Genomic DNA, 24,442 nt, shown 5'->3' with positions numbered 1-24,442 from the left:
CTGACAGAGCTAACCTGTATAGCACCGCTAGGGAATCTGATCTGGAGAAAGCTTCCCCAGAAGCAGACGGCATCGGACTTCGAGGGACCTACGCACGTTCACCCCACCGTGAACCGGGTAAATCAGAAGCAGACTATATCTGTGCTCAAGACAAATGAACCGCTATCCCTTTGGGCAACCTGAAGCTCCAGCTGTAGCTAAAAAAACCTTGAGTTGGTGGTGCCCTCTCAGGAAAGGTTGGCCCTGCTCTCTAAGCTGTGTTCTTGTGTTTTTTAATCTGTTTGTTATCTTTCTTTTTTGGTGGTACGGGGAGTTGAGACTATAAAATCACACAGCTCTAATACATTTATTCGTCTTGCCCATGAAATGAAAGCTCGATCGAATGCCAGCCCTACAAAACACTTCATGCTGGGTGTGTTCATTAATGCCAGCTAATAGCCACAAAGGTCTTCCCATGGTTTCTATTCCCCTTAGTTTAGCGAATATGACCTGGACCCCATCCTGGAAGGATTCTACAAATAATTTAAATATTACCTGGGCTGATACCGGCATCTCTGAAAGCAGGTATCTCATAGTTTGGAAATGGGTTGGTCAATGGTGCCTCTTAAGAAAAGGAAAAATAGCTTTGGGTAATAGTAAGTGCAAAGCCTACTTTAATGGCACTCATTTTGGGAGTAAGAGAGGTCCTAATATCTCTCTCCTGGATGGGGCAACCTCTTGCACCTCCGCGTGGTATAGATTCGCAGGTAACAAGTGCAATCTGCATGGAGAAAAACATTCTTTGTACGAAGGTCATAAGTTGATTGAGCATTACGTTATAAATTGCACGCTTGGGTAAAACCTGCCAACTCCATACTATGTGTGTATGTTCCTCTAATGCTTCCGCGGCTAAATTCTCCCTCCTCCCATCTTGGACCGGATGGTACAAACTTATTAATAATACCTGGTCCAAAGTCACTCCTACCCTTTTCGGAGTATACTGGGTGTGTGGTAACAAGGCATATCTAGCCCTCCCTCCTTCCTGGAGCAGATCCTGCTACTTGGCTTGGTTAGAGTCACCTGTAGTATATCGCACATGTCTCTCTAAAGGAAAAATTAGGAATGTAAGAGGGGCTGAAGAAGATGCAAATGACTCTCGCCCCCTTACTTGGTGTGCCCTAAATGACTGGACGGGTGCATGTGCGGGGTTTGTCTTTTCCTATGAAGGTGCCACTTGGCATATTGGGGAAGGAGTCATGAGACTTCAGGGAGTGTTGGAAATAATGGCCAATACTACTGCCGATGCCTTAGTCTTTTTTGTTTGGATGCCAAATCTACCAAGGCAGATGGTTCTTCAAAATCGTTTGGCATTAGATATTTTGCTGGCCTCCCAGGAAGGAACATGTGCATTAATTGGGCAAGAATGCTGTGTGTATGTTCCAGATGTTTATAATGCCACCTGGGAAAGAGCAAACCACCTTATGCAAGTTGCAAAGGACCATAAAGGAGAGCTTTCAAGTCCACTCACGGTGAAGTAATTTGTTCAATTGGGTTCCAGACATAGATGGCTGGTTACATAACTTGCTTTGTAGTGCCATTGTAATTGTTTGTGGCCTAATAGTTTTGTATGTTATGTTAAGATGTGGCTGTTGGCTGGGTACCAAGCTGTGCCCTACCAACCAGTGATTGGTCCCCAGTCACTACTTACAGAGGCCAGTATGTCCCAAGAGTTCCCCTATGGCATTCTGGGGACAAAGGGGGGACTGTTAGGTGAGAAAAATTAAATATGAAGCAGTTATGCCAACCGAACCAAAGTCAGGCCAATAAAGGCTGCTGGGAAAGTCCCTGAACAAGATAAGTAGAATGAAAGAATACTTGTTTAAGTTGCAGGGAATAAGAAAAAAGGGGAGGCCTGCATTCCTGCATTTTTGTACCAGATGTTCTGGGAACTGTCTCGTTGAGATACGGAGGCGCTGATTTCCACTCCTTGTTTTTGTGTTATGCCTGTTCTTAATTACTTGTCTCCTGGTTAACACCCATACCAATAAGAAAGTTAGCGAAGGACTGTGATTTGCTAAAAGTTATCTACAAGAAGGGGGTAGAAGTGCATGCATAATAGAGAAAGAGGATTTTAACAAACATAGGGGAGGGGTGGGCTCCTTTATGAATAAATCTGTGACGTGACCAAACTGTCTATAAAAACCTATTAGTTTTACTTAGAGGCTGCTGGTTCTCTTTGGAGACGGGCTGCTCTCTATTCTTGTGTGCACTCTTCAATAAAGAGCTTTGTGTTCGGACCTTGCTGGTGTTCCTGTCTGTCTCCAGTCAGACAACGAACCGTGCTGTCTGGGATTTGAGTCCTCGACAGGATCCTTCTGGCTACCCTGAACCTCAAGCCAGTGGGCTGGGGAGGGAGGGAAGCTATTGGACACTAGAAGTTGTACTGAATGGACTCCTCAAAAGTGGGTGTGCCTCACCTTGCCTGTTGCCCCAGAACCTTGTAGTAAAGATACATCACTAGGATCATGTATGTGGGATGAATTGGAATCACAAACTCAAATTGCCTCACAGTACCTTCTCTTGAATGGGCTACACAGAAAGTGACACTGATGATTATAAATCTTAGTGTCAAAAGGGGGATTATGTTGGATCATATTAAAGAAGTTCTGTATTAAAATCACAAATGAGTTTGATACCCTGGAATTTTAAGTATGGGGAAATACTAATTAAGAGGTCTCTTGGTTTTTGGTACTGTTTCTCTCCCTCTCTGTGTGAAACTTGCAAGCTGCTAATTGTGTTACTACATTCTAAGACAGAGTCTGTTCTCAAAGCAATTCTTTGTAACAACAACTACTCACACACAGAGAGACTCAAAGCAATACTCTGTAACAACAGAAACAGCACTCAGAGACTCCCTGCCCTTTTGTTGTATTCATCTCGCTTTGTTAACAATTGTGATTAAAATAGAGATAGAGGATGTATGTGGATGGATGCTTGGTGTGGATAATAACTGAATGATCAGGGAGAGGCCAGCCTAAGAGAATCCAGAGTCCATTGGCTGAAGAAGGCGTCAAGTGGAAATAACCAGAGGACCCCCAGAGGGCAGAGTGGAATCCATCCAACAGCCTCAAGGATGGGAGAACCAAAGAACAAGATAACATCTGGCAGCACGGAACCGTCAGGAATGTGCCATCTGCTGATTGATTCAGCAACAACATGATGAAGCAATTCCCATAGACTGGCATAGGAAGAAATTCCTATAAAAATGGACTCTAGAAAGTGAGAACTTTGGGATCTGATTCTGCAAACCAACTTCCAGGAGCATCAGATGAGTATCTGACAAGGCCCTGCTCCCTCCTCATGTCCAGGCCACCTGGCCAGTGGCTTGGCATGAGCAACTCTAAGGCTGGTAACTATGATAACAACCTTGCAGAACCTGTGTGCGTGTGTATGAATGAATGTGTGAATATATATGAAATTGAATGGAATGTGATAGCGATAACTAACTGCTTACTATGATTCTTTCTGTATTCACAATACATTGGCATTTTGCCTTTTCCCTTTCTAATAAGATCCTGCTGGTTTTTATTTTATTGGTATAACAACACCAACAACTAAATCGTCCCAGCCAAGGCTTTGTCAAGCTGGGCCTTAAAAACCTCTCAGGAAGGAGATTCTACCACCTCCCTCGGTAACGCATTCCAGTGCTTCACCACCCTCCTAGTGAAATAGTTTTTCCTAATATCCAACCTAGCCCTCCCTGACTGCAACTTGAGACCATTGCTTCTTGTTCTGTCATCTGGTACCACCAAGAACAGCTGAGCTCCAGCCACTTTGGAACTCCCTTTCAGGTAGCTGAAAGCAGCTATCAAATCCTCCCCTCACTCTTCTCGTCTGCAGACTAAATAATCCTAGTTCCCTCAGTCTGTCTTCTTATTGCTTGACCAGTAAGGGGGCCCTATGCTCCTGCTTCAAACTTGGCGTAATAAGAACTTTGGGACCTGACTTGATAGCGATAAGGAGGAAATGATAAAACTGTGATTAATTTTGTTGGGATTTCATATGAGTTGCTTGGTGATACTTTTTCCTGTAGTTGGTTATTGTGATGTTTGGCTGGGGGAACTTCCCTAATGCTTATTCCAGGAACTTAGACTCCAAATTCCTGGTGTAACTAACCCACAAGGGGAACTCCTAGGGGAGCTAACCCTATGTTGATTGCCTGCAATGACCAGCTCAAGACTCAAGATGGACAATGGGGAGGCTGAAGAGAGTGGTGGGTCTACACAGGGTCCTGATCAGAAGCCCGTCTGGAAATCCTTTGTGTAGACAAAGCCTAAAGCCTAGCTATTTCTCTCAGGGTTGTGAACAGGTGTAGGCTTTAGCTTTCCCTTCCAGAATGAGTAGTTTGTTAGGTCCTACAGGCTCCCTGCTCACAGAAGAACAGGTCTAAATAGGAGAGGAAACACACTAATTCCAGTTTTATAAGGACAAATAAAATTCCAATATTTTAGATAATACAGAAACATTATTAACAACATGTCAGTTACTAAGAAGGAACAACGATAATACTTACCTCAGATCAAGGACTATGTGGCTAAAAATAGAGAGTCATGGAGCAATAGAGATGAGAGAAAAGAGAGGGAGGGAAGGAAAGAGAATGTAAACCTCAGTGGTGTAGTTACATTGCTTGGGCATGTAATGAAACCCAGCCCTTAAAATTATTATACCAGAATATTAGAGCAGATTGCTCCATACAAACAGATGGTACCAAAAAGAAATTCACTTCTGAGAGATCCATGCTGTAGTATACTAGCAGTTGACACCAGACTTTGGGTTACTGATTAGCCTGGAGTTGTATGTGATTATTTGTAGCAATCAACAAATTGAGTTAACTCATGATGTAACTCCCTTGACTTCAGGGGTGAATCTGACCCATGGTCTGCAACTGGAGTCAATAAAGGTTTATGTATTGCATTCCACAGAATGACAATGGAAAACTCCATGGCAGAACTTCAGATGTCCCTTTCAGACCTCCTTGATGAACACTCAGATGAGTGGTTTCAAAGTAGCAGCCGTGTTAGTCTGTATTCGCAAAAACAAAAGGAGTACTTGTTAGTCTCTAAGGTGCCACAAGTACTCAGATGAGTGACTCATATTCACACTCTACATGGTGGTCTGGTCTTTTGTTTCATATGTTTTGGGCATTTAATAATTTTTGCTTCTGGCTCCCCCAGTCATTTTGTGATGTGCAGCTGCGGAAATGTGGTTTCTGAGTTTGATCTGCAGCAGCCAGTGTGGAGGGTGGCCCTGGGCTTTTCAGCCTCTTGGGAGGCTCACCAACTACTATAGTAGCAAACTGAGGAGCTCTTCCATCCATGTAGCTGTCTACTGCTATGGCTTCTTTGTGTCTGCCCCTCAGTGTTGTATTATGTGCTGTATGGAAAATGCCACAGCATAGGTAACCCTAAACATCACAGGAATATGCGAATAGGGTTAATGAGGTTTTAGTAAGTTTAAAAGCATGATGTCAAACAGCTCCTGCAAATTCACAAATAGAAAAGTAATTGGATTTGTTCTCACTGCAATGGGAGTTTGCCTGGCAGAGCCAGATCATTCCCCTACCTGGAAATAACCTGCCAACGGGAAGGGAAACAATATGAGATTCTCCAATTTTTCTCTGAAGGACAATCCGAGATGGAGATTGCCCCCATGCAGAAGAAACCAGGGGTCTGGCCCACAAATCTAGAAGATCTTGAGGATCTTCTGGGGTATTGGGCTATTTGTGCAGAGGCTCTGGACTCCCTGTGGTTCTGTCCCAACTCCCTGACGGCATGGCTCCAATTGTGTTTTCATGGGGGAGGGAGAAATGCCCATCTCTCCTAAGGCAAACCCACCCACTCCCTGCCCCTCACTTCTCAGATTCCCAGACACTGCACTGGGGGTGAGGGAGTGCTGTGGCAGCTCATGGGATCCTCACAGTCATCTAAACTTGATCCTCACATAAACTTGAGTCATCTAAAGATTATTTGCTTTTCTTTCATATTGCTGCACTTCCTCTATTTTCTAAATATAAGTATGAAAATAAGTATGAAATGGAAGCTTGCAACTCTGCTGGGAATTCCTGCAGCTTGTTTATTCTGTGAAAATACATCATATTATCTAAGTTTGGTCCACTTATTAAAAGCAGCAGCTTTCTTATAAAAACATCAAGTAAACTAGCTGGGGCTTTGGGGAACGGAGTTCCAGAACACAGAGGACTTGCTCAGAAATTTGAGGATGAATCTTATTCCACTGTCAGCCCTTTTAGCATTTTTCTATAGCTTTGCACTAGGTAAACCTGTTCAGGTGTGTTCATGCTGCCATGGCAGTTTAGATTTTGCATCCCTGCTGATCGAACTGTCTGTCTGAAAATAAGTTATAATATTTCAGCATAGCACAGAGTTTGTTGTGATTCTACCTAATGACAGTTTTATTTTGATGACATGTGTGCATACTAAAAGATTTCCTTTCCTTTTGCAGGTAGCCACAAGAAATAAGGATGTGGGTGAGTTTGATTTTAACTATTCTATAGATACTCAGGGTTCTTACGGATAAGGTTGTCCTTTTTATTCCATACTTTCAAGTACATCAGGCCTGATTTTCCACACTGTTACACAAGGCTTATACTAGCATAACTCCTATCACTTCAAAAGAGCTACCTCCTGATTTATAGTGCTGCAACTGGGAGAATAGGGCACATAGGCTGAAATTTTCAGACCTGGATGCCTTCTAAATCCATATTTAGGTTCCTAAATATAAGTGGTTATGGAGATTTTCCAAGGTGATGAATCACACCTGCAGATCCCGTCGACTTCAATGGGAGTTGGAGTTGCTCAGGACCTCTGCAGGTTAGGCTACGACTATAATTTCAGGGCAATTTTAGGGACTCGGGCTTGAAAATTTTGGCCATATTTTTTTTATCACTTCAAAAATAATCCCTGTGTCAGTACCTAATGGTGGGCCCCGGAAAACAAATCCAATTGTCTCTTTGAAACGCACATTAACTTGATGATTTATGTTGGTATGATAAGGAAATCATACAGGGTAACAATCATTACCTCAAGGGGTGCTATTTTGCCAATGAATATGACCAGTATAAGAAGAGAGCAGAATCTCTTCAACATTTTTATATCAGTGATCCCAATCCTGGCTGTCTGACACTGGGCCAGATTCAGTCTTGCTGTCAGCAAACTCAGCTCCCTTCAATATCAGTGGTAGATGTGTCTGCTTATGCCAAAGCTGAATTTAGTCTTTTGTGTCTACCTTCTCCTCCAGCCACTCTCCACACTTGGGGGTCACTCATTCACCTGTGCTATCCTTTTTTATCTTTCACTTCTTTCCTGTGTGACATCGTCACTTCTTTGTCCGCACGCACAAAATTACACATGTATTTGGTGCATTAATCAATAGTTATTCTCCATGAGAAACACAGGTTAGGAATAGCAGTGGAGATTTGGAAGTCAGAACTGGGGGGCATATTATGATGTCATGTGATACTTCACAAGTTAACCTGGAGTCTAATTGGGGCACACACTGAATAATCCCCTTAGAGACAGTAGTGTCTCTTGGACAGTTTAGCAGACCTTTCTGGATGCCAGTTAAGACTTCTTTCACTCTGCAAGTCCCAGTGAAGGAGAGCAATGCCTTACATTTCTAAAGCTCCTTCCATGCTGAAGGATCCCAAAGCTCCTTTAGCAAATGTATACGCTGTCATTCACATGATTAAAAGAGTGCAGTGGCCTATAAGTGATCATATTTTCTTCCCTGGAAGTCAGGAAGGCCTGACATGTCCCAGCACGTCATGGTTTATATTAAGAACGGCCATACTGAGTCAGACCAAAGATCCATCTAGCCCAGTATCCTGTCTTCCGACAGCGGCCAATGCCAAGTGCTTCAGAGGGAATGAAGAGAATAGGTAATCATCAAGTGATCCATCCCCTGTTGTCCATTCCCAGCTTTTGGCAAACAGCAGCTAGGGACACCATCCCTGTCCATCCTGGCCAATAGCCATTGATGGACCTATCCTCCATGAACCTATCTAGTTCTTTTTTTTAACCCTGTTATAGTCTTGGCCCTCACAATATCCTCTGGCAAGAAGTTCCACAGGTTGATTGTGCGTTGTGTGAAAAAATACTTCCTTTTGTTTGTTTTAAACCTGCTGCCTATTTTCCACACAAACACATTTACTAATTCTTTTGTAGATTATTAGGAATAACCTCTCACTCAGGGGATATTTTCTAAGACACAAAGGGCAGTTAGGTGCCTAACACACACTGAAAGTCATTGGGAGTTGGCTGCCAAATTCCCATTTGTGCCTTTGAAAAATCACCTTCTCTCCCATGTCTAGTATGTTCTTTATTCTCTTTATCTGCCTAGATAGTGATACAATTCTGCACGAGGGTGACATTGTCTTGAGAAGGAAACGCAGTGCCATAAACTGTGACAGCAGCTGCTTCTGGCCCAAGTCCCGTGATGGGCTAGTCAGCGTCCCAGTTAATGTTTCTACAGAGTTTTGTAAGTCACTTGTAAATGTACCTGTGAAATTAGCATGGATTTTAACACCAAATTATGAGGATTATTTTACAGTATCTCTGTATCATGTGTCAAAAGTGATTTTAACCCAAGGCAGCCTTTATGACTATTATCCGTCCTATCAGCTGTTCCTAGGACAGTTTGGCTAAAACAGTATATAATTTAGTAAAATGGATATTTAAAGGTGTGGTCAATTGACAGTATTTAGTTACATAAATACCGAAGGATTCATATATGCTAGTCTATATTTACTGACATTTAACAGCTATGGACCAAATAATGTGTCTAATCTGTTACTTCAGTGAATATATTTGTATTCATATATTATTACTTTTAGTAATAAATATTTTGTCCTCACATACTAGTTTTCATGGAAGGATCTCAAAAAGAGCCAAACCAACAGTAAAGCCTGATTGTCCCCTCCCATGGGAAATGGTGCAGAAGAGGAGAAGACAAAGCAAATTTCCCTGGAGAGATTTCTTCCTAATTGTTTTGCTGGGGTCAGTGGATCAGGGGGTCACTCAGTGGATTTGTGGAACAGGCTGCAGAACAGGTGTCTTAACCTGGAAGATCTTTATAGAAGCTCTGTCTTTGTATGAGCTCTGTGCCCCTTACACCCCTTGATTCTTTTGGAGCAGCACTTTGGGGTCGGGAAGGAATTTTCCTCCAGGGCAGATTGGAAGAGGCCCTAGAGGTTTTTCGCCTTCCTCTGTAGCATGGGGCACGGGTCACTTCCTGGAGGATTCTCTGCTCCTTGAAGGCTTTAACCATGATTTGAGGACTTCAATAGCTCAGACATAGGTGAGAGGTTCATTGCAGGAGTGGGTGGGTGAGATTCTGTGGCCTGCGTTGTGCAGGAGGTCAGACTAGATGATCATAATGGTCCCTTCTGACCTTAGTGAGGTCTATGAATTTATGACCCTTCTTAAAGAGTTATTCACCTATCCCTACAATGGTCCCTATCCCTACAGGGTCCACAATGGTCACCTATCCCTACAGGTCCACCTATCCCTACAATGGTCCCACTCATTCCTCATCCCTTTCTTACTTGCATATCCCTGGACCTGCAGAACTCCCTCTTGAGGCAAGGGGCATTAGGGTACACTGATGCAGAGGCATGACTGTGCCCAGTAATTAATTCAGTTTTATAACATCCCTATGGCTAGGTAAGGATTATTTACTGTAATGTTACAGATGGGGAAACTGAGGCACAACATTGTTGTGGGACAAATTTTGAAAAGTGGGCTGTAATTGAGGGGGCTGACCTAAGCCAAAAGTTTCAAATATAGTCAAGCACTTAAAGGCATATTTAGACACTGAATAAAGAGGCTCTGATTTTCAGGAGTGCTGAACACCTGCTGCTTCATGTGACTTCAGTGGGAGCTGGGGTGTTCAGTATCTGTGATAAACAAGCTGCTTTTATTAGGTGCCTATATATAGTCAGCTGTCTAACTTTACAGCCCCAGCCAGACCGTTTTGGCCTTAACCTCTCTGTTTTAGTTTCTCCATCTGTCTAATGGAGATAATAATACTGACCTACCTCCCTTTCATTGCCATCATGCAAGGCAATGTACATAAGGGATAAGTATAATTATTATTACTACCCTAATCACTTTGAAGATCCCTTAACCCTCCACACTCTTATCTAATTTGACTTCTGTGATAGGAAAATAACAACTAGGTGCAGAGATTTAGTGGAGTGGACTGCCACATAATAATCAAAATACCGTTGTTACGTATTCCCCCTTTTCTTCCTAGCTGTGGCAGAGAGGACTTGGATTGCTGAAGCCATGCAGGAGTTCGCTACCCTGACATGTGTCCAGTTTATAAACCGCACGACAGAAACCAACTATATAAGTGTTGTACCTGGGAAGAGGTCAGTTCCATCAGTCCTAATTGTGACTAGAAGCATGGATAATCTCCTAACATATTCTTCAGGTTTTTTTTCTTTCTTTCCTGCTTGACCTGGATTTGAATAGTCCCAGCAGGTAGCAAACTCCAGGAGCCTGTGATTAAGAGAGTGAGTTGCCAGAGCTCATACAATTTTTCTCTTTTTGTTTATAGTTTTGGTTGATGATGTTGCTTTTCAGCTATGGGACTATAGCTTGTCGCACATGACATCTTTGGTTATTGGTTGCATGTTCCTTGCAGCTGCTGGTCTCACTTTGGAAAGATTGGAGGTATGCAGCAGGTGAGCCTGATGAAAACTGGCTGCATGAGTAAAGGAGCAATTCAGCATGAAATGAACCATGCTCTGGGTTTTTTACATGAACAGGCTCGGAGTGACCGGGACAACTATGTTAAGATCATGTGGGAATACATTATGGCAGGTATGGTGTATGGTATTGATGGTGATAGCAATAGTGCTTATTCTAATTCTTTACATCTTTAAAATGTTTACCAAACATTACATAACAAGGGATGGGACTGGGGAACAGAATACCAAATAGTGACAAATTACTTCAGCAAATGTATTATTTGATTCTTCCTTCTCAGACACATTGAAATATATGCGCCTTTCCCTGTGAGTGGGACATGATCATGTTTGCTCCAGTAGGCCCTAAAACAGGCCCACGAATTTTCAGCCATTCCCACATTATCCTGAGTAAATTTCAATTGCATTGTCTTGTGCTTAGATGTCAGAGGTTGTCTCTCGCAAGATATTATAATTATTTGCTATTTATATAATGCCATAGGGTTCTGTGAGCACTGGAGTTTCCCAGAGACAGCGAGAGATTAAAGCAGGTGGCTTCACAGGTCTTTATAGTTATTACTTTTTTTTACTCTTCTTTGCATCATGAAAATGACGAAGAAGGCGTTAGTAGGCAGTGTCGGTGTAGTCATATCCGTCTCAGGATACTAGAGAGACAAGGTGGGTGAGGTAATATCTTTTATTGGACCAACTTTTGTTGATGAGAGAGAAGAAAAGGAGTACTTGTGGCACCTTAGAGACTAACCAATTTATTTGAACATAAGCTTTCGTGAGCTACAGCTCACTTCATCGGATGCATACTGTGGAAAATACAGAAGACATTTTTATATACACAAACCATGAAAAAATGGGTGATTATCACTACAAAAGGTTTTCTCTCCCCCCACCCCACTCTTCTGCTGGTAATAGCTTATCTAAAGTGATCACTCTCCTTACAATGTGTATGATAATCAAGGTGGGCCATTTCCAGCACAAATCCAGGTTTTCTCCCCCCCGCACACACTCCCCCCCCACACAAACCCACTCTCCTGTTGGTAATAGCTTATCTAAAGTGATCACTCTCCTTACAATGAGAGAGAGACGCTTTCGAGCCACATACCCTTCCCTGAAGAAGAGCTCTGAAGAAGGCCCTCTCCTTTTCCCATGGATGTCAAAGAATTCCCATTGACTTTAACAGTGCAGGATTATGCCCTGAGATCTTTTGCAATTTCCCAGCTCGCCCACCTCCTATTTTTCCCCAGGGTTTCAGTATTGCTGTCTTTTTTTGTTTTTCTTTCTTTCTTTCTTTTTTTTTTTTTTAACCCCGCAGTTCACCTTGGAAGATTTCCCATTTCTTTGCTTTGACAACATATTGCCTGCGGTTTTGTTGCAGTACACTTAGATATGTGAAACTTGGCTTATTTTTCTCAGTCTTTTTTTAATACAAGATACTGTTCTGCTTCTTAGGCCAGAACTTCTGTTTTAGCTCTTTCTTCTTGCTTATAGTGTTTAGGTTCTGGGGCCCCAATTCAGCAAATTACTTCAGCATGTGCTTTAATCACATGCTCAAATGCATTGCTGAACACAGACTTAAGCATGTTCCTGGATAAGCACATGCTTAAATGTTTTGGGGAGCTGGCGCCTAGGTACTCTTTTCCCTCGGTCCATAAGACTTCCCAAATTATATGTTCTTGTTTACATTTGTTTGCCTCATCAGTCAACTAAAAATAATCTGTTTTACCATTTCTTTTTGTTAGTTTTTCACGTAAATGTTGGTGGGCGACTCAGGGCAGTTTATCATGAGAGGAAGGATGATCTTTTCTTGACAAGATCGGGGTTTTATTCCTGGCTCTGCCACTGACTGCCTGTGTGACCTTGAGCAAGTCACTTAGGACAAAATATTAACATTTGGGTGCCAGCCGTCAGGCTTTGAAACCCACATTTAGGCACCTGAACAAGTGTCCTTATTTTTAAAAGGTGCTGAACACTTGCAGCTCTCTGAAGTCAATATCATATGAAGGAACGTGGTAAACTTTACAATTTAAGAGAAAATTTTGGCCGTAGCTATTCTGTGCCTCAGTTATCCCAACTGTAAAATAGAATTGTACTAACTTAACTCACAGAGGACTTGATTAAGAGAATTAATTAATGTGTGTAAAGGTGTTTTGAGATCCACGGATGGAGAGTGCTAGAGAAAGGCAAAGGATTTATTGCTTTCATGGTTTTGACATTTCTATATAAACCACTGATGCTGAGGCCCTTTCATATCTGTTGGTTAATAAAAGAGAACAGCATAGAGGGGGAAAAAAATCACAGTAAACTACAGAAGCTTTTCACTCCCCTCCTCTTGGCTATAAAAAAGTAAATGGAAATTATTATGAAACTATACAGTGGCCTGGTGGAATCAATGCTGATAAGAACCAACCCAAACCTTGCCCTAAACCTCGAATCAGTTTTTTGAGCTATGAAAAAGTTCAGTTACCTTTTTCTCCTTCATCTGTTGTTAATTTTTGGATTCCTCCCTCCCCCCTCCCCCATTTCATAGTCCTGGATTGGACCGGGAGTGAAAGTGCTAAATGAGGAGACTGTTTTTTCCTACAAGCAATTTGGCCCAGCTTTGCAGACTCAGACTCAAGAGACTCAGATAGCTAGGATGAATTTCTGATAAGCATCCAATGTAGGGGACTTGTCCAAATGGTTCCTGCTTTGCCAGCCACTAGTAACAATAACAGAGATACTCATGTCAAAGGGTGAAGGAGAAAGGAAGGATGGCCCAGTGGTTATGGTACTAAGCCTAGGATTTAGGAGACCTCCCTGCTCTGCCTCAGACTTCCTGTGTGACCTTGTCAAGTCACTTAGTCTTTCTATGCCTTAATTCCTCATGTGTAAAATGGGAATAAGAGTACTTTCCTACCTCCCAGGGCTATGGTAAGGATAAATACATTACAGATTGTGAAGGTCTCAGATATTACAGTAATGAGAGAGGGAGGTGGGGGGTAATAAGTATCTTAGATAGAAGGAACATTTACACTAGGATCCTATCCTGTGCCGTTATGTTGACTATAGGCTATGGGCAGGTTGGGAGTGAAGTCAATGGGAATTTGCCTGAGTAAGGACTGAGCAAAAGCTGAATAAAGATCTCAGCATTTGGCCCTTAAGGTATACTTTGGTGCAACTCCAGGGCAAACCCTCTCCCTTCTTCTGCAGTTAAAAGGCTCCTTTGGCAATAGCCAAGTGCATTGCTGCTGCACAAGGAGGAAGGTCAAGGTTTTGTAGAGTGGCACCTCAGCCATCCCCACACACATCTGCCCAGTGCTCAGCCTAGCTAGTCAGCCATGTTTTCTTCTCAGATCATAGATACAAGTATGGGGACAAACTCTGCTCTTGGATGCACAGGTGCAGTTCCTGTTGAAGTCACTGATGTTCAGATGCCAGTGAAGCGTACCTTTGAAACTCCTACAATAGACAGACAAGTGCATCCCCATCACAGGGTGGAATTGGGTCCATAGTTCATGTGGATCAAATTCTGAAGTCCTTACTTGGCTTTTAGGACAGGAGCCAAAACCCTCTGAAGCTGATGGAAAGACTCATATGGGCTTAGGTGGGCTTTGTGCCAGGCCCATGCTCAGGATAATCTCAAATGGGGATAAGTATATTTTAAGTATTCTAACAGCTCTGTGGGAAGTGCAGTATCACTTTAATACTTTTTTTTCAGGTCTTGATCCTGTTTTGGTGGTTGAAATGTTGCTCTCATACTTTACAGGGGAACAGGGGAACTTTGGGAAAGTGAATTCCAATAACCTGGGCCTTCCCTACGACTATTCCTCAGTGATGCACTATGGCACGTAAGTTGGAGTCTGGGTTTCCTTTCATAGATGCAAGCAGGGCTCTAATCTCCTATTCAAATTTAGGAGACAGAATTACTCTTTCTAGGGCATGGCTATTGCTATTCACTTAAGGTATGTCTATACTCTGAGCTGAAGGTGTAAATTCCAGCTTGAGGAGATGTACCTGCACTAGCTCCGATCGAGCTAGCGTACTAAAAAAGAAATATAGCCATGGCCGCATGTGCTACAAGAGTGGCTATCTGCCCTGAGCACAATCCTGTCTGAGACTCCAGACACGTACTTGGGTGGCTAGCTCTTCCGCTGCCGCAACTACACTAATTTTAATGCACTAGCTTGATCACATGGGATACGTCTCCTCAAGCTGGAGTTTGTACCTCCAGCCTGAAGTGTAGACATAACCTTAGAAATGCAGGAACACTCATGACTAAGAGAATCTATACCTACTGTCTGATTTAGCCCTGACAAAGGTAAAGAGGGATAGGGTTGGAAGAGAAAGACAGTGGAGTAACATTTCTTCTCACTGCATTTGTACCTTATGTGACAGACTGACAATTTCATGTAAAAATGCAAGTCTTTATGGACAATCATGGGATTTTGTGGAACTTCAAAGGACTTTTTGGCACAATGCACGTGAAGTGGATTTCTTAGGAAATAGCTGGGGTTTAGGGGATGCAAATTTTCCCCTCCAAAACCAACCTGTGAAGCTACTCCCTGGAGAGGTTTATTTATACACACCAGTTCAAACTGGATTCTCCAGCCTCCAACAGACAAAGAAAGGACTTTTAGCCTGGGTTTAGACTGACTCAGCCTGCTTCATGATCCAACCAACAATCACCACTTCTGGTTCCCAGAGGGCCCCAGTCCCAAGGGTAGGGTTGGAAGGACGAGGCCTACTGAGGCCACCTATGACTGTTTGCTTCTTCTGAGCTGAAGCTGTGATGAACTGGTGACCACAAGGAGTCCCTTGAGTTAGAGAAGGAAGGTCTGCTCCTGCCAGAATCTGTATTAGAATGAACTCTGGTAAACTTATTCATATTCATGTAGGTTCTTTTATTGTTTTTAATGTTTTTTTCTGTCGTGCTTTTTACCATAAGATTAAAGCAGGCTTGCCTAGGAAGTACTGTGTGGTTCCTTATAACTATAGCAATTGTTAGCTCTTATCTGCCGCTGAAGAGAAAGCAAGCAGATGTCATTAGGCAACCAGTCTGTGTTGGGAAATACACAGGACAGGGAATTGTGCAGGCTGGAAATACCCTAGTCAGAAGGGAGATAGAAGGGAAGACAACGGCTGTGGAGCAGGAAGCCTAAGAGTGGATGCCCTTGGTGGACCACTGAGGGGGAATACAGATACTGTTCACAGTTGCCAACTTTCACACAGTAAATAAGCACCCTGACTTTCACAATAAGTCAAAAATCAAGCTAATCCTATTTCAAAACAAGCATATCCCTAGAAACCCCAACACTCGTTGTGATTAGATCCCCGTGGCGTGCTGTCTGGGACTGTGGTGGGCCTGCTGTGCACCCCTGACTCTCTCCCCTGCTTGCCCCTTTCCCCTGCTTGCCCCCCCTTGCCGGGGACCGATCAAAAAAAAGAAGCAACAAGCCAAACAAGCTACAAGCCGAAAACTAGCCAACAAGCAACTCACAAGCCAATTAAGCCAAAAACAAGCCCAATTTCTGTGGTTTTTTTGTGGATTTGGAATGTCTGGTGCTATTGCCCTGAACTGTGACACCTTATAGTAGAGGCCTTGTATGCTATAACTCCAGGTCTGGCACTACCAAGTCTGTCCAGTGTTCTCGGGGCTGGGCTATTAAAGAGATCACTAATTCACTTATGCAACAGTACTTAGAAAGACAAGGAGGATTCCTCTTATCCTCAGGATGTTGTGTAGTACTTTGTGAAAATTGTGTATTATCTTGGCTCATGGCTTAATTCTACAATTTAGCCCTTAACACAGAAGCCTGTGGCAGCCACCTTGCCCCACATTTACACTAATGGGCAGCAAATTTCTGAGCATTTTCCCAGAGCAAACCAGTAATTAAGATAAATAAATCTTGTCTAGCTGGAGGCAAGAGACCGCAAGTAGCAGTTTCAAATATTCAAAGAATCAGGAGCTCAGACAGCAACTTTGCTCTTCAGAGCATTCTGGTTGGGACACAGAGTTCACTCTGTAATGAAAGGTTTGGAAGGAGTCATCTCCCAAACAATACATTCTCCCCTTGTTTCTCATTTCAGTGTTGCTTGACACAAAGCTGTTGCCTCTGTGTTCTTCCTGAGATATCTGTGAAAGCTTTTTGCTTGCCCTTTCCTAGTTATTTAATCTCTTCAGAATCTTAGGCAAATGTTACTTGCATTTGGAATATTTTCCACAATAATACATCACTTAAAGGGGGATTTGACTGAGACACATGATTTCCCCTGCTTCTGCAGATTTGACTTCTCTAAAACCTCTGGGAAAGCAACTATTGTACCGATTCCTGATCCCTCTGTACCCATCGGACAAAGAGAGGGACTGAGTAATCTTGACGTGGCTAAAATCAACAAGCTCTATAGCTGCAGTAAGTGCTCCAAATATTATGTACTGTAATCTTAATTAAGAACCTTTATGACAGCTAATTTCCTTCAAGCTTATTTTACTAGCCCCATTATTTTGCTTAGTTATTTAATGCTTTTAATAGATGAGCATGGACACATTTGTAAACATGACAATTAATTTCTCTTTTATAAATCTGACAGCCGTTAATGGATGGAGATAGCTGTGACTGGATTTTCCCTTGAAGAGGATTTCTCTGCATCTTTCATTTTCTTTACAGCTGTTTTCTTTTGTTCTTCAGATTGCTGTAGCAATGTGCTGCATAAACCTAATGACACCTTCTCGTCTGTCAATTACCCATCCTCATATCCAGACAACAGCAACTGTCTATGGCTCATTCGCATCCCACAGCATCAGGTGATTTTTGTTAGGAAAAAGGAGGTTTGAATAGGTGTTAATACATGGCATTATTTGTCAGATTGCTATTGTATGTCATAATTTTAATAGTAGTATATATTAAATATTATTTAACTGTGCCGGTGATTAACCATTGGGACAAACTACAAGGGAAACCATCTCTTGATGTTTTTATATCAAGACAGGATGCCTTTCTGGGAGACATGCTTTAGCCAAACACAGGTTATTGGGCTCAGTGCCTGAGTAACTGGGTGAACCTTAATGGCCTTTGATATACTGGTGGTCAAACTAGATGATCTAATGGTCCCTTCTGACCTTAAAATCTATGAGATAATATATCACTTTCCAATGCACTAGTTAATAACATAACCCTTTGGGGGTCTGATTCTGCTCTCATATACGTCAGTGGAGTTACTCTGATTTACACCAGTGTAAATGAGCTCTGAATCAGGTTCTAGGTGCGAAGATTTACTGCTTTCCAGGGTTTTCCTGTGGCCACTGTGGGGAACTGTGCAGGGAGAGCGGAATCTCTCTGGCTGCTGGGAAGTGGAATCTGGATGGGACTCTCATGCGAGTCCAGTCCCTCACTCTCTCTTTTTCTATACTTGGTCCTGCTGTTCTTGTCAAACCAGGAAGCTTCATGGGCATGTAGCGTAGAGAAGTGGCTGGGGACATGAGAGTGGGGACTGAAGCAGCACTGGCAAGGTGAAGAGCTGGGGAGAGCAGGCTGGCAGCAAATGAAAGGTAGGCAAGGAGCAGAAGGGTCTCTGTGGTAGCGTCATTACTGAAGGTAGGTGCGTGAGGGGGACTAGAGAGATGGAAGAGGCACAACTGAAGAGAGGAGGGTGGTAAAGAAAGGGTAAGAAGTGTGTGTGTGTGTGGGGGAAATGGAGGTAAGTCTCCTGATGACGGGAAAGGAAAGGAGGAGAGCTCTCTTGAGAAGGGAGGACAGTATAAGGAGCTCAGGATTTCAGCCAAGATCCTCTTTGACAAACAGATTCACACTGAAATTCACACACTGATCTGGGATGTAGGTCAGGGTCAAATGAGGATGGAAAAGAGGAGTCAGGGCAGATTTGAAGTGTTTAATTTTCTTGTTCCTCTTCAGGTTTTCCTTCAGTTTGATGCTTTTGATCTTCAGCCTTCCCCAGACTGTACCTCTGACTACATCAGAATTTATGATGGAAGCAGCAGGAATTCCAGTGTCTTACTGGACAAGTTGTGTGGGATGGGGTCCTTACCATCATTGGTGGCTTCTAGAAACGTGATGCTTCTGGAGTTTGTGAGCGATGAGACTACTGCAGCAACAGGTTTCCAAGCCTCCTATAGCCAGGGTGCGGACAGTGCCTCATTTACAGAACTTGGTGACATTTCTAATTTTTGCTTAGCAAATATTCATGTGCAAAACTGAACATTTTGTGGAATTTTGCAAAATGTGTCTTTCTATACTTGAATTGTTGGTGGTAAACCCTTTTTTTTCCCTATGTTTTCCCTTCCACCATCCATAAGAACTGTTCAAACCAGCAGCTTGTGGAGCTGGGAATGAAGAAAAAAAAAATGAAAAATAGGACCCTACCTGGCCCTAACACCAACAGCTCTCAGGTCCCACTATTCTTCTGGAGGCCGAGGAAGCCTTGTTGGGCTAGTTGAGGTCTTTACAGCTACTTGTTTAAATAAAGTAAGTGAGCCGTAGGAGCTGCTAGCCACAGAGTGAAAAGTGGCTGCAGAACACTCCACTAGCCATCTGGATATCTATGCAATTTTATATCTCATGAATGACAAGGTAGAAAGTAGGGGCCCCGAAGAAGGTATTTTTAACAATTTGGGCGGGGGGGAAGGGGATGGCTTGGGTCTACAGGTTTCAGGCCTATCATTTTCTAGGTTGGTGCAAGTCATCTTATCTGTGGACTTACCCCCTTGTGAGGTCTGGGCTTACCATACAAACTAAGCAGAATAGGGTCCTGTTAGTATTTGGACGGGGGACACCCCCCAAGAAACATCCAGGTGCAGCAGAAAGTGATTTTGGTGCTTCAGTAGGTGGCCATCTGACCCCTAGTCAATGCTGAACCAATGATACAGTGTGATGCCAGAGGGAACTGTAGAGAATTCTTTCCAATAAGATGTAAAACCAAGGTCCTGGCCACTTAGTGGTTATTGAAGGTCCCATGGCACTTTACCTCAGACAGGATACTAACCCCAGTGTCTTGGAAAGTTTCAGAGGAAGTAATTACAGACTGCCTACTTAAACTTTTTCTGTACTTTCCATTGGCACTGGTAATTTTTCACTTTCTGATTTCAAAGTTTGTGTGTTTAGGAGCTTTACTTGAGAGGTTACTGTATTTTGGGGGGGAGCAGTGGGGGAATAAACTACTTGGTGGCTATAGTTTCTCTGTCATTAGTGAAGTGCTATCGAAGGAAAGGCACCAATACAAGTAAGATCATTACTGTTTATTATTACTTCAACTCCAAAATGTAACTTTGGTTTTTATGGGGAAAAAATGGAGGACATCTCACTGTTTGACTTTTCACAAAAGGAAAAAACTTATTTTAATTACTGCTGTAGCCAGCAGTTTGTTCCCTCCCACTTCCCTCCTATTTTTGTCACTCCCCCTTGCTGTAGAATTATGACACTAAGTACAATTTTCAAAAGCAAATTTTACCCAGGATCTGACTCTTTAGCTACTTTCTTTCAGTTGGAGCTGCACAGCCACTGCGTAGAAAATTATTAACTCTCTATATCAAATAAGTGCTCCTGAAAGCTCATTTCCTTTTTACTGGCTATACAAATATATAAGAAATTATTTCAGCCACATTTTTTGGGACTAGTTTACTAGAACAAATTACTGTCTATCTACCACAAGCCTGGTCTCAGAATCACCAGGAATTCAGCCAGTGCTTGAATGGGGAGGGTGCTCTATAAGTAGAAATGTGTCATGTTTGCAATTCTGCTCCCTGCTGGTTGAAGAAACTAAAATTGGAAAAAAGTGGGGATGGGCTTGGGAATGTGCCAGGGGAGGTTGGTGAGGGGAAAACCCTCCCTTTTCTACATTAAAGTTATTTAAGTTCACACCTTTATGCAGCATTAAGTTGAAGTTTCCCCCTCTTCTCCAAAGGAGAACCAACACTATGCTCTAAGCTCTGTCAATACAAATGGAAGCACGGATGCTGGCCATAGAAACAAGATGTTTGAGTGGGAGACATTTTCTCTTGGCTCTAGAATAGGCCCATATTGATGTCCCTTTGGATTCTTTCTTCCTGCTCACAAGCTGTTAATAAGCTCTTCAACATTATCTGTGTGGTTTCTTTTCTTCTTAGTGAAATGTGGAAGCACTTTGATGGGCACAAGTGGGGTGATCACCTCCCCAGACTACCCCAACAGGTACCCCAAAAACCAGGACTGCTTCTGGATCATCAGTGCTCCAGCAGATCGCAAGGTGAGGTGTTGAAGGGTTATTCTGCTGGCTCCAGCAATGCCGTCTGATTGCTTCTCTTTGCAGTGCAGAATACCAGTTGTTGTAGCACATCCGAAGAAGCAACATCAGCTACTCAAAGAATGAAATTCACCCCTATGCACTATGTAAATCCAACCTAAGCCCTCACAATAAAGACTTCAGTAGGTGCCATAGGCGTTGTGTTATAGTTAAAGAAAACCATTTTAGCCTTGAATGTGAATTGATGGTGATGTTGCCTCAGAAGTGGTAGGTTTAGCTCAAAATAATCTCTAGGGTTACGTCTACACTATGAGCTACCGATGTGATTCCTCCTGCTCCCATACACACACACTTGCAATAGCTCTCATTGAGCTAGTGGGAACATGAAGAGCAGTGTAGCTTCAGTAGCACAGATAGCGTGGTGGAGGCTTGGCTTAGCCATGCCGAGTACATACTCACTGGTTTTGGTGGGGAGGGGTGCATATTTGGAACAGTTAAGCCTTGCCTCTACCGCCACTGCCCCTGTGGTACTGCTGTTTATACTCACACTCGCTGATAGCAAGTGAAAGTATGTGTATGGGAGCAGGGGAATCGTACCCCTAGCTCGTACTGTAGACATAGCCTAGGTGAGAGCCAAGAAGCTGAAATGCTACACTGGTATTTTGAATATTTGCTCCGAGAGATATTCAAAATTGTATCTGATGCCTTACTGCCAAAGAGAGTGAAATTAATCCTGCCACAAGACAGGAGATTACCCAAATGATCCACCCTCCAAACCAAATGTTTTTTGAGTTCAAACAATTTTATAATATAATAAATAATAACTTACATTCCAGTTTCAGAGTAGCAGCTGTGTTAGTCTGTATTCGCAAAAAGAAAAGGAGTACTTGTGGCACCTTAGAGACTAACCAATTTATAAATTGGTTAGTCTCTAAGGTGCCACAGGTACTCCTTGACTGTCGCTTAAGTGTTACTGGAATGTAAAAAGAAAAGATCAGGACCAGTCTCCTGGGGCACCGTACAAACAGTCCAGGCGCCCCCAAAATTACAATCTAAATAGACAAGATAACGGGCAAGGGAAAGGGATACAAGCAAAGTGTTCTTGTTGTATTTTCTATAGATCTCTCTAAAAATGGTCTCCTTTGAGCTGGAGGACATTGATGAATGTAAGTACGACTATTTGCTTATTCATGATGGGAGCCGACCCACATCTCCAGCTGTGGGCCCATACTGTGGGACAATGCAGATTGCAGACTTTACCTCCTCTGAGAACTTTGTGCTGGTAGAATTTCACAGCGATGTTTCTTGGGTGTTTCCTGGATTCATGCTGAACTACACTTTTGGTAAGTCTAATTGCAAAAATTTAGGGAGGGTTGGTGAATTTTCATGTTGATAAAAGTGTGAGACTAGTTTGTTTGTGGCTAAGTTATTATTTTACTGCTGTAAAAGTGTGCATTGTGAATCACACGCAAATAAAGGACAATGTCTTTGATCTTAGGCCCAGGTCCTCAAGGTATTTAGGCACCCAACTAAATACTTTTGAGGATCTGGGTCCAACAGTTTAAGAGTCCTCTCAGATACGAACATGTAGTTATAACCTGCCCATCACTGGGGCATATATTCAAAAGAGGTTAGCTCTCATTTTGTCACAAAAAATAAATGGCCACATTTTTAAGAGTTCAGCATGATAGGTATTGAGCTCTATTGAAAATCTGACCCTAAGTGCCTCAGTAGGCATTTCTGTGTGCTGAGAACTTGTGAAACTATGGCCATCTTTTAGGTTCTAAATGGAAACCAAGCTCTATTGAAAAGCTGTCCCTAGAGATGAGACATAAGAAAGAATGATGACAAACATTGTGGGGCAGAAGGATGTGAGATTAAGGGCTACAGCATTAAGATTATGGGTGATTTTAAGTTTTGAAAGTCCCACAGCTTTGACTGTTTGCATACGTATAAAACACGCTTTATTTGAGGAGACATTTAGAGTTTTACCCTAATATAGTTTCTAAAAATGATAGATGCACTTGGTATAATCTGACACCTTCTTGAAGCATAGAAGATTCCCTAGTGTTGGACATCCTTGCTCTGTGAGGGTTGGACATTCAGAACCCATTTTGCATAGGCCAGAAGAGTCCTCACAGAGTGATTTAAAGCTCCTCATCTCTAATGATTAAAGTCCTAGTCCAAAACCTGTTGAAGTCAGAGGGAGCCCACTAATTTCAGCCTATTACAGCTCAGATCCTCAAACACATTTAGCTGCCTAACTCCCATTGATTTCAATGGATTAGGAACATTACCACCTTTGAGGAGAGGGACCTAAGTACATTGTCTCCACAGTGCTCTTGGCATCTGATGGCATAGCATTAAGGAAATGAACCAGATCTTGAACGTGGATCTCCATAGGGTACTGTACAGCAGCAGCACACTATACTTCAGTGCTGTATATACATGCTGTATATACATGGCCCTTGCATTGACGGATGCTAGAGTTGCAAATGTTCTGTAATTGCAGTTATGACGTCATGAAGGAAACTCAAGGAAAATCTTCTTCCGCCAGTGCCAGGAAGAAAGAAAAGAGTGCCTGGAAGGACAGTGATTCACCTTGCTCTTTACCATTTGCCTGCAATATATTTTTTCAGGCACTGGTTCATTTTCAACACCAAAATGAATGTTCTTCGCTAATATAGATGTAGGAATCTGAACTACGAGACTGGTAGTACCATGATGGGATGGGGTACGGAGAAGTGGAACTTGGGAATACTATGTGGATACCACACATTCTCAGCTCTGGTAAGAGTCGACTTTCCAGGAGCTGTAAAGTCTCCCTATATTGCACATGGTTGCCTCTTTGGATTTGCATGGATGGAGAATATAACAAAATTTTAACTTTACTCACCCATGCTGTGGTCTCTCTCTGGCTTTGTCTTCACTGCTGAAAACGTGCATTTTTTTTTACCTCAGGTTAACTAATGTGTGTGAGGTAAACTAGGTGACATCAACACCAGACAGGGGCATAGTGCTGATCTTGCCTAGTTTACCTCATAATAAAACTAAAGTGCCTGTGTTTTACCTCAGGATTGCCCACACATGTTAGTTACCCCAAGGCACAAAAAACCCCAAATGACAACAAAACCCATTTTTTTTTTTTTTTTTTTTTTTAGATAAGACAGTTTTAGGTTACAGCACTCAGGCCATGGGGTTACATGGGGGCACTCCAGAAAGTTAAGGCAAATCAACTAAAGGTATGAAGTCAATGGGCATAAATTAAAGCAAATCTGTCATCTCCCTTGCCCCTATGGTCTCATTCAGGAGTAAAGTGGCCTTAGTCTGCTGTAACTTAATCCTATATGCATGCAGTGTTGTTGTAGCCATGTTGGTCCCTGGGTGGGTGAGGTAATATCTTTTATTGGAACATCTTCTGTTGGTGAGAAGAGCTCTATGTAAGCCTGAAAACTTGTCTCTCTCACCAGG

At 42.6% G+C, this 24,442-nt stretch overlaps 1 protein-coding gene across 1 annotated transcript; it reads left to right on the top strand.

Moving 5' to 3' along the window:
- LOC125638711 (astacin-like metalloendopeptidase) lies at positions 1-23,474 on the top strand (the record flags this gene model as incomplete). The annotated part of the gene is made up of 11 exons (XM_075130046.1): positions 1-117; positions 6,499-6,523; positions 8,395-8,532; positions 10,309-10,426; positions 10,702-10,880; positions 14,505-14,586; positions 17,021-17,148; positions 17,425-17,540; positions 18,649-18,874; positions 20,856-20,974; positions 22,092-23,474. Coding segments are annotated over 11 exons (1,521 nt in total), but the record flags the coding sequence as incomplete, so codon positions are not given.
- Positions 23,475-24,442: the final 968 nt, after the last annotated feature.

This window comes from Caretta caretta, chromosome 6 (genome assembly GCF_965140235.1).
Source record: "Caretta caretta isolate rCarCar2 chromosome 6, rCarCar1.hap1, whole genome shotgun sequence".
NCBI classification, from domain to species: domain Eukaryota; kingdom Metazoa; phylum Chordata; order Testudines; family Cheloniidae; genus Caretta; species Caretta caretta.
Note: the sequence above shows the minus strand (reverse complement) of the source record. Positions and strands in the feature narration are given on the sequence as shown.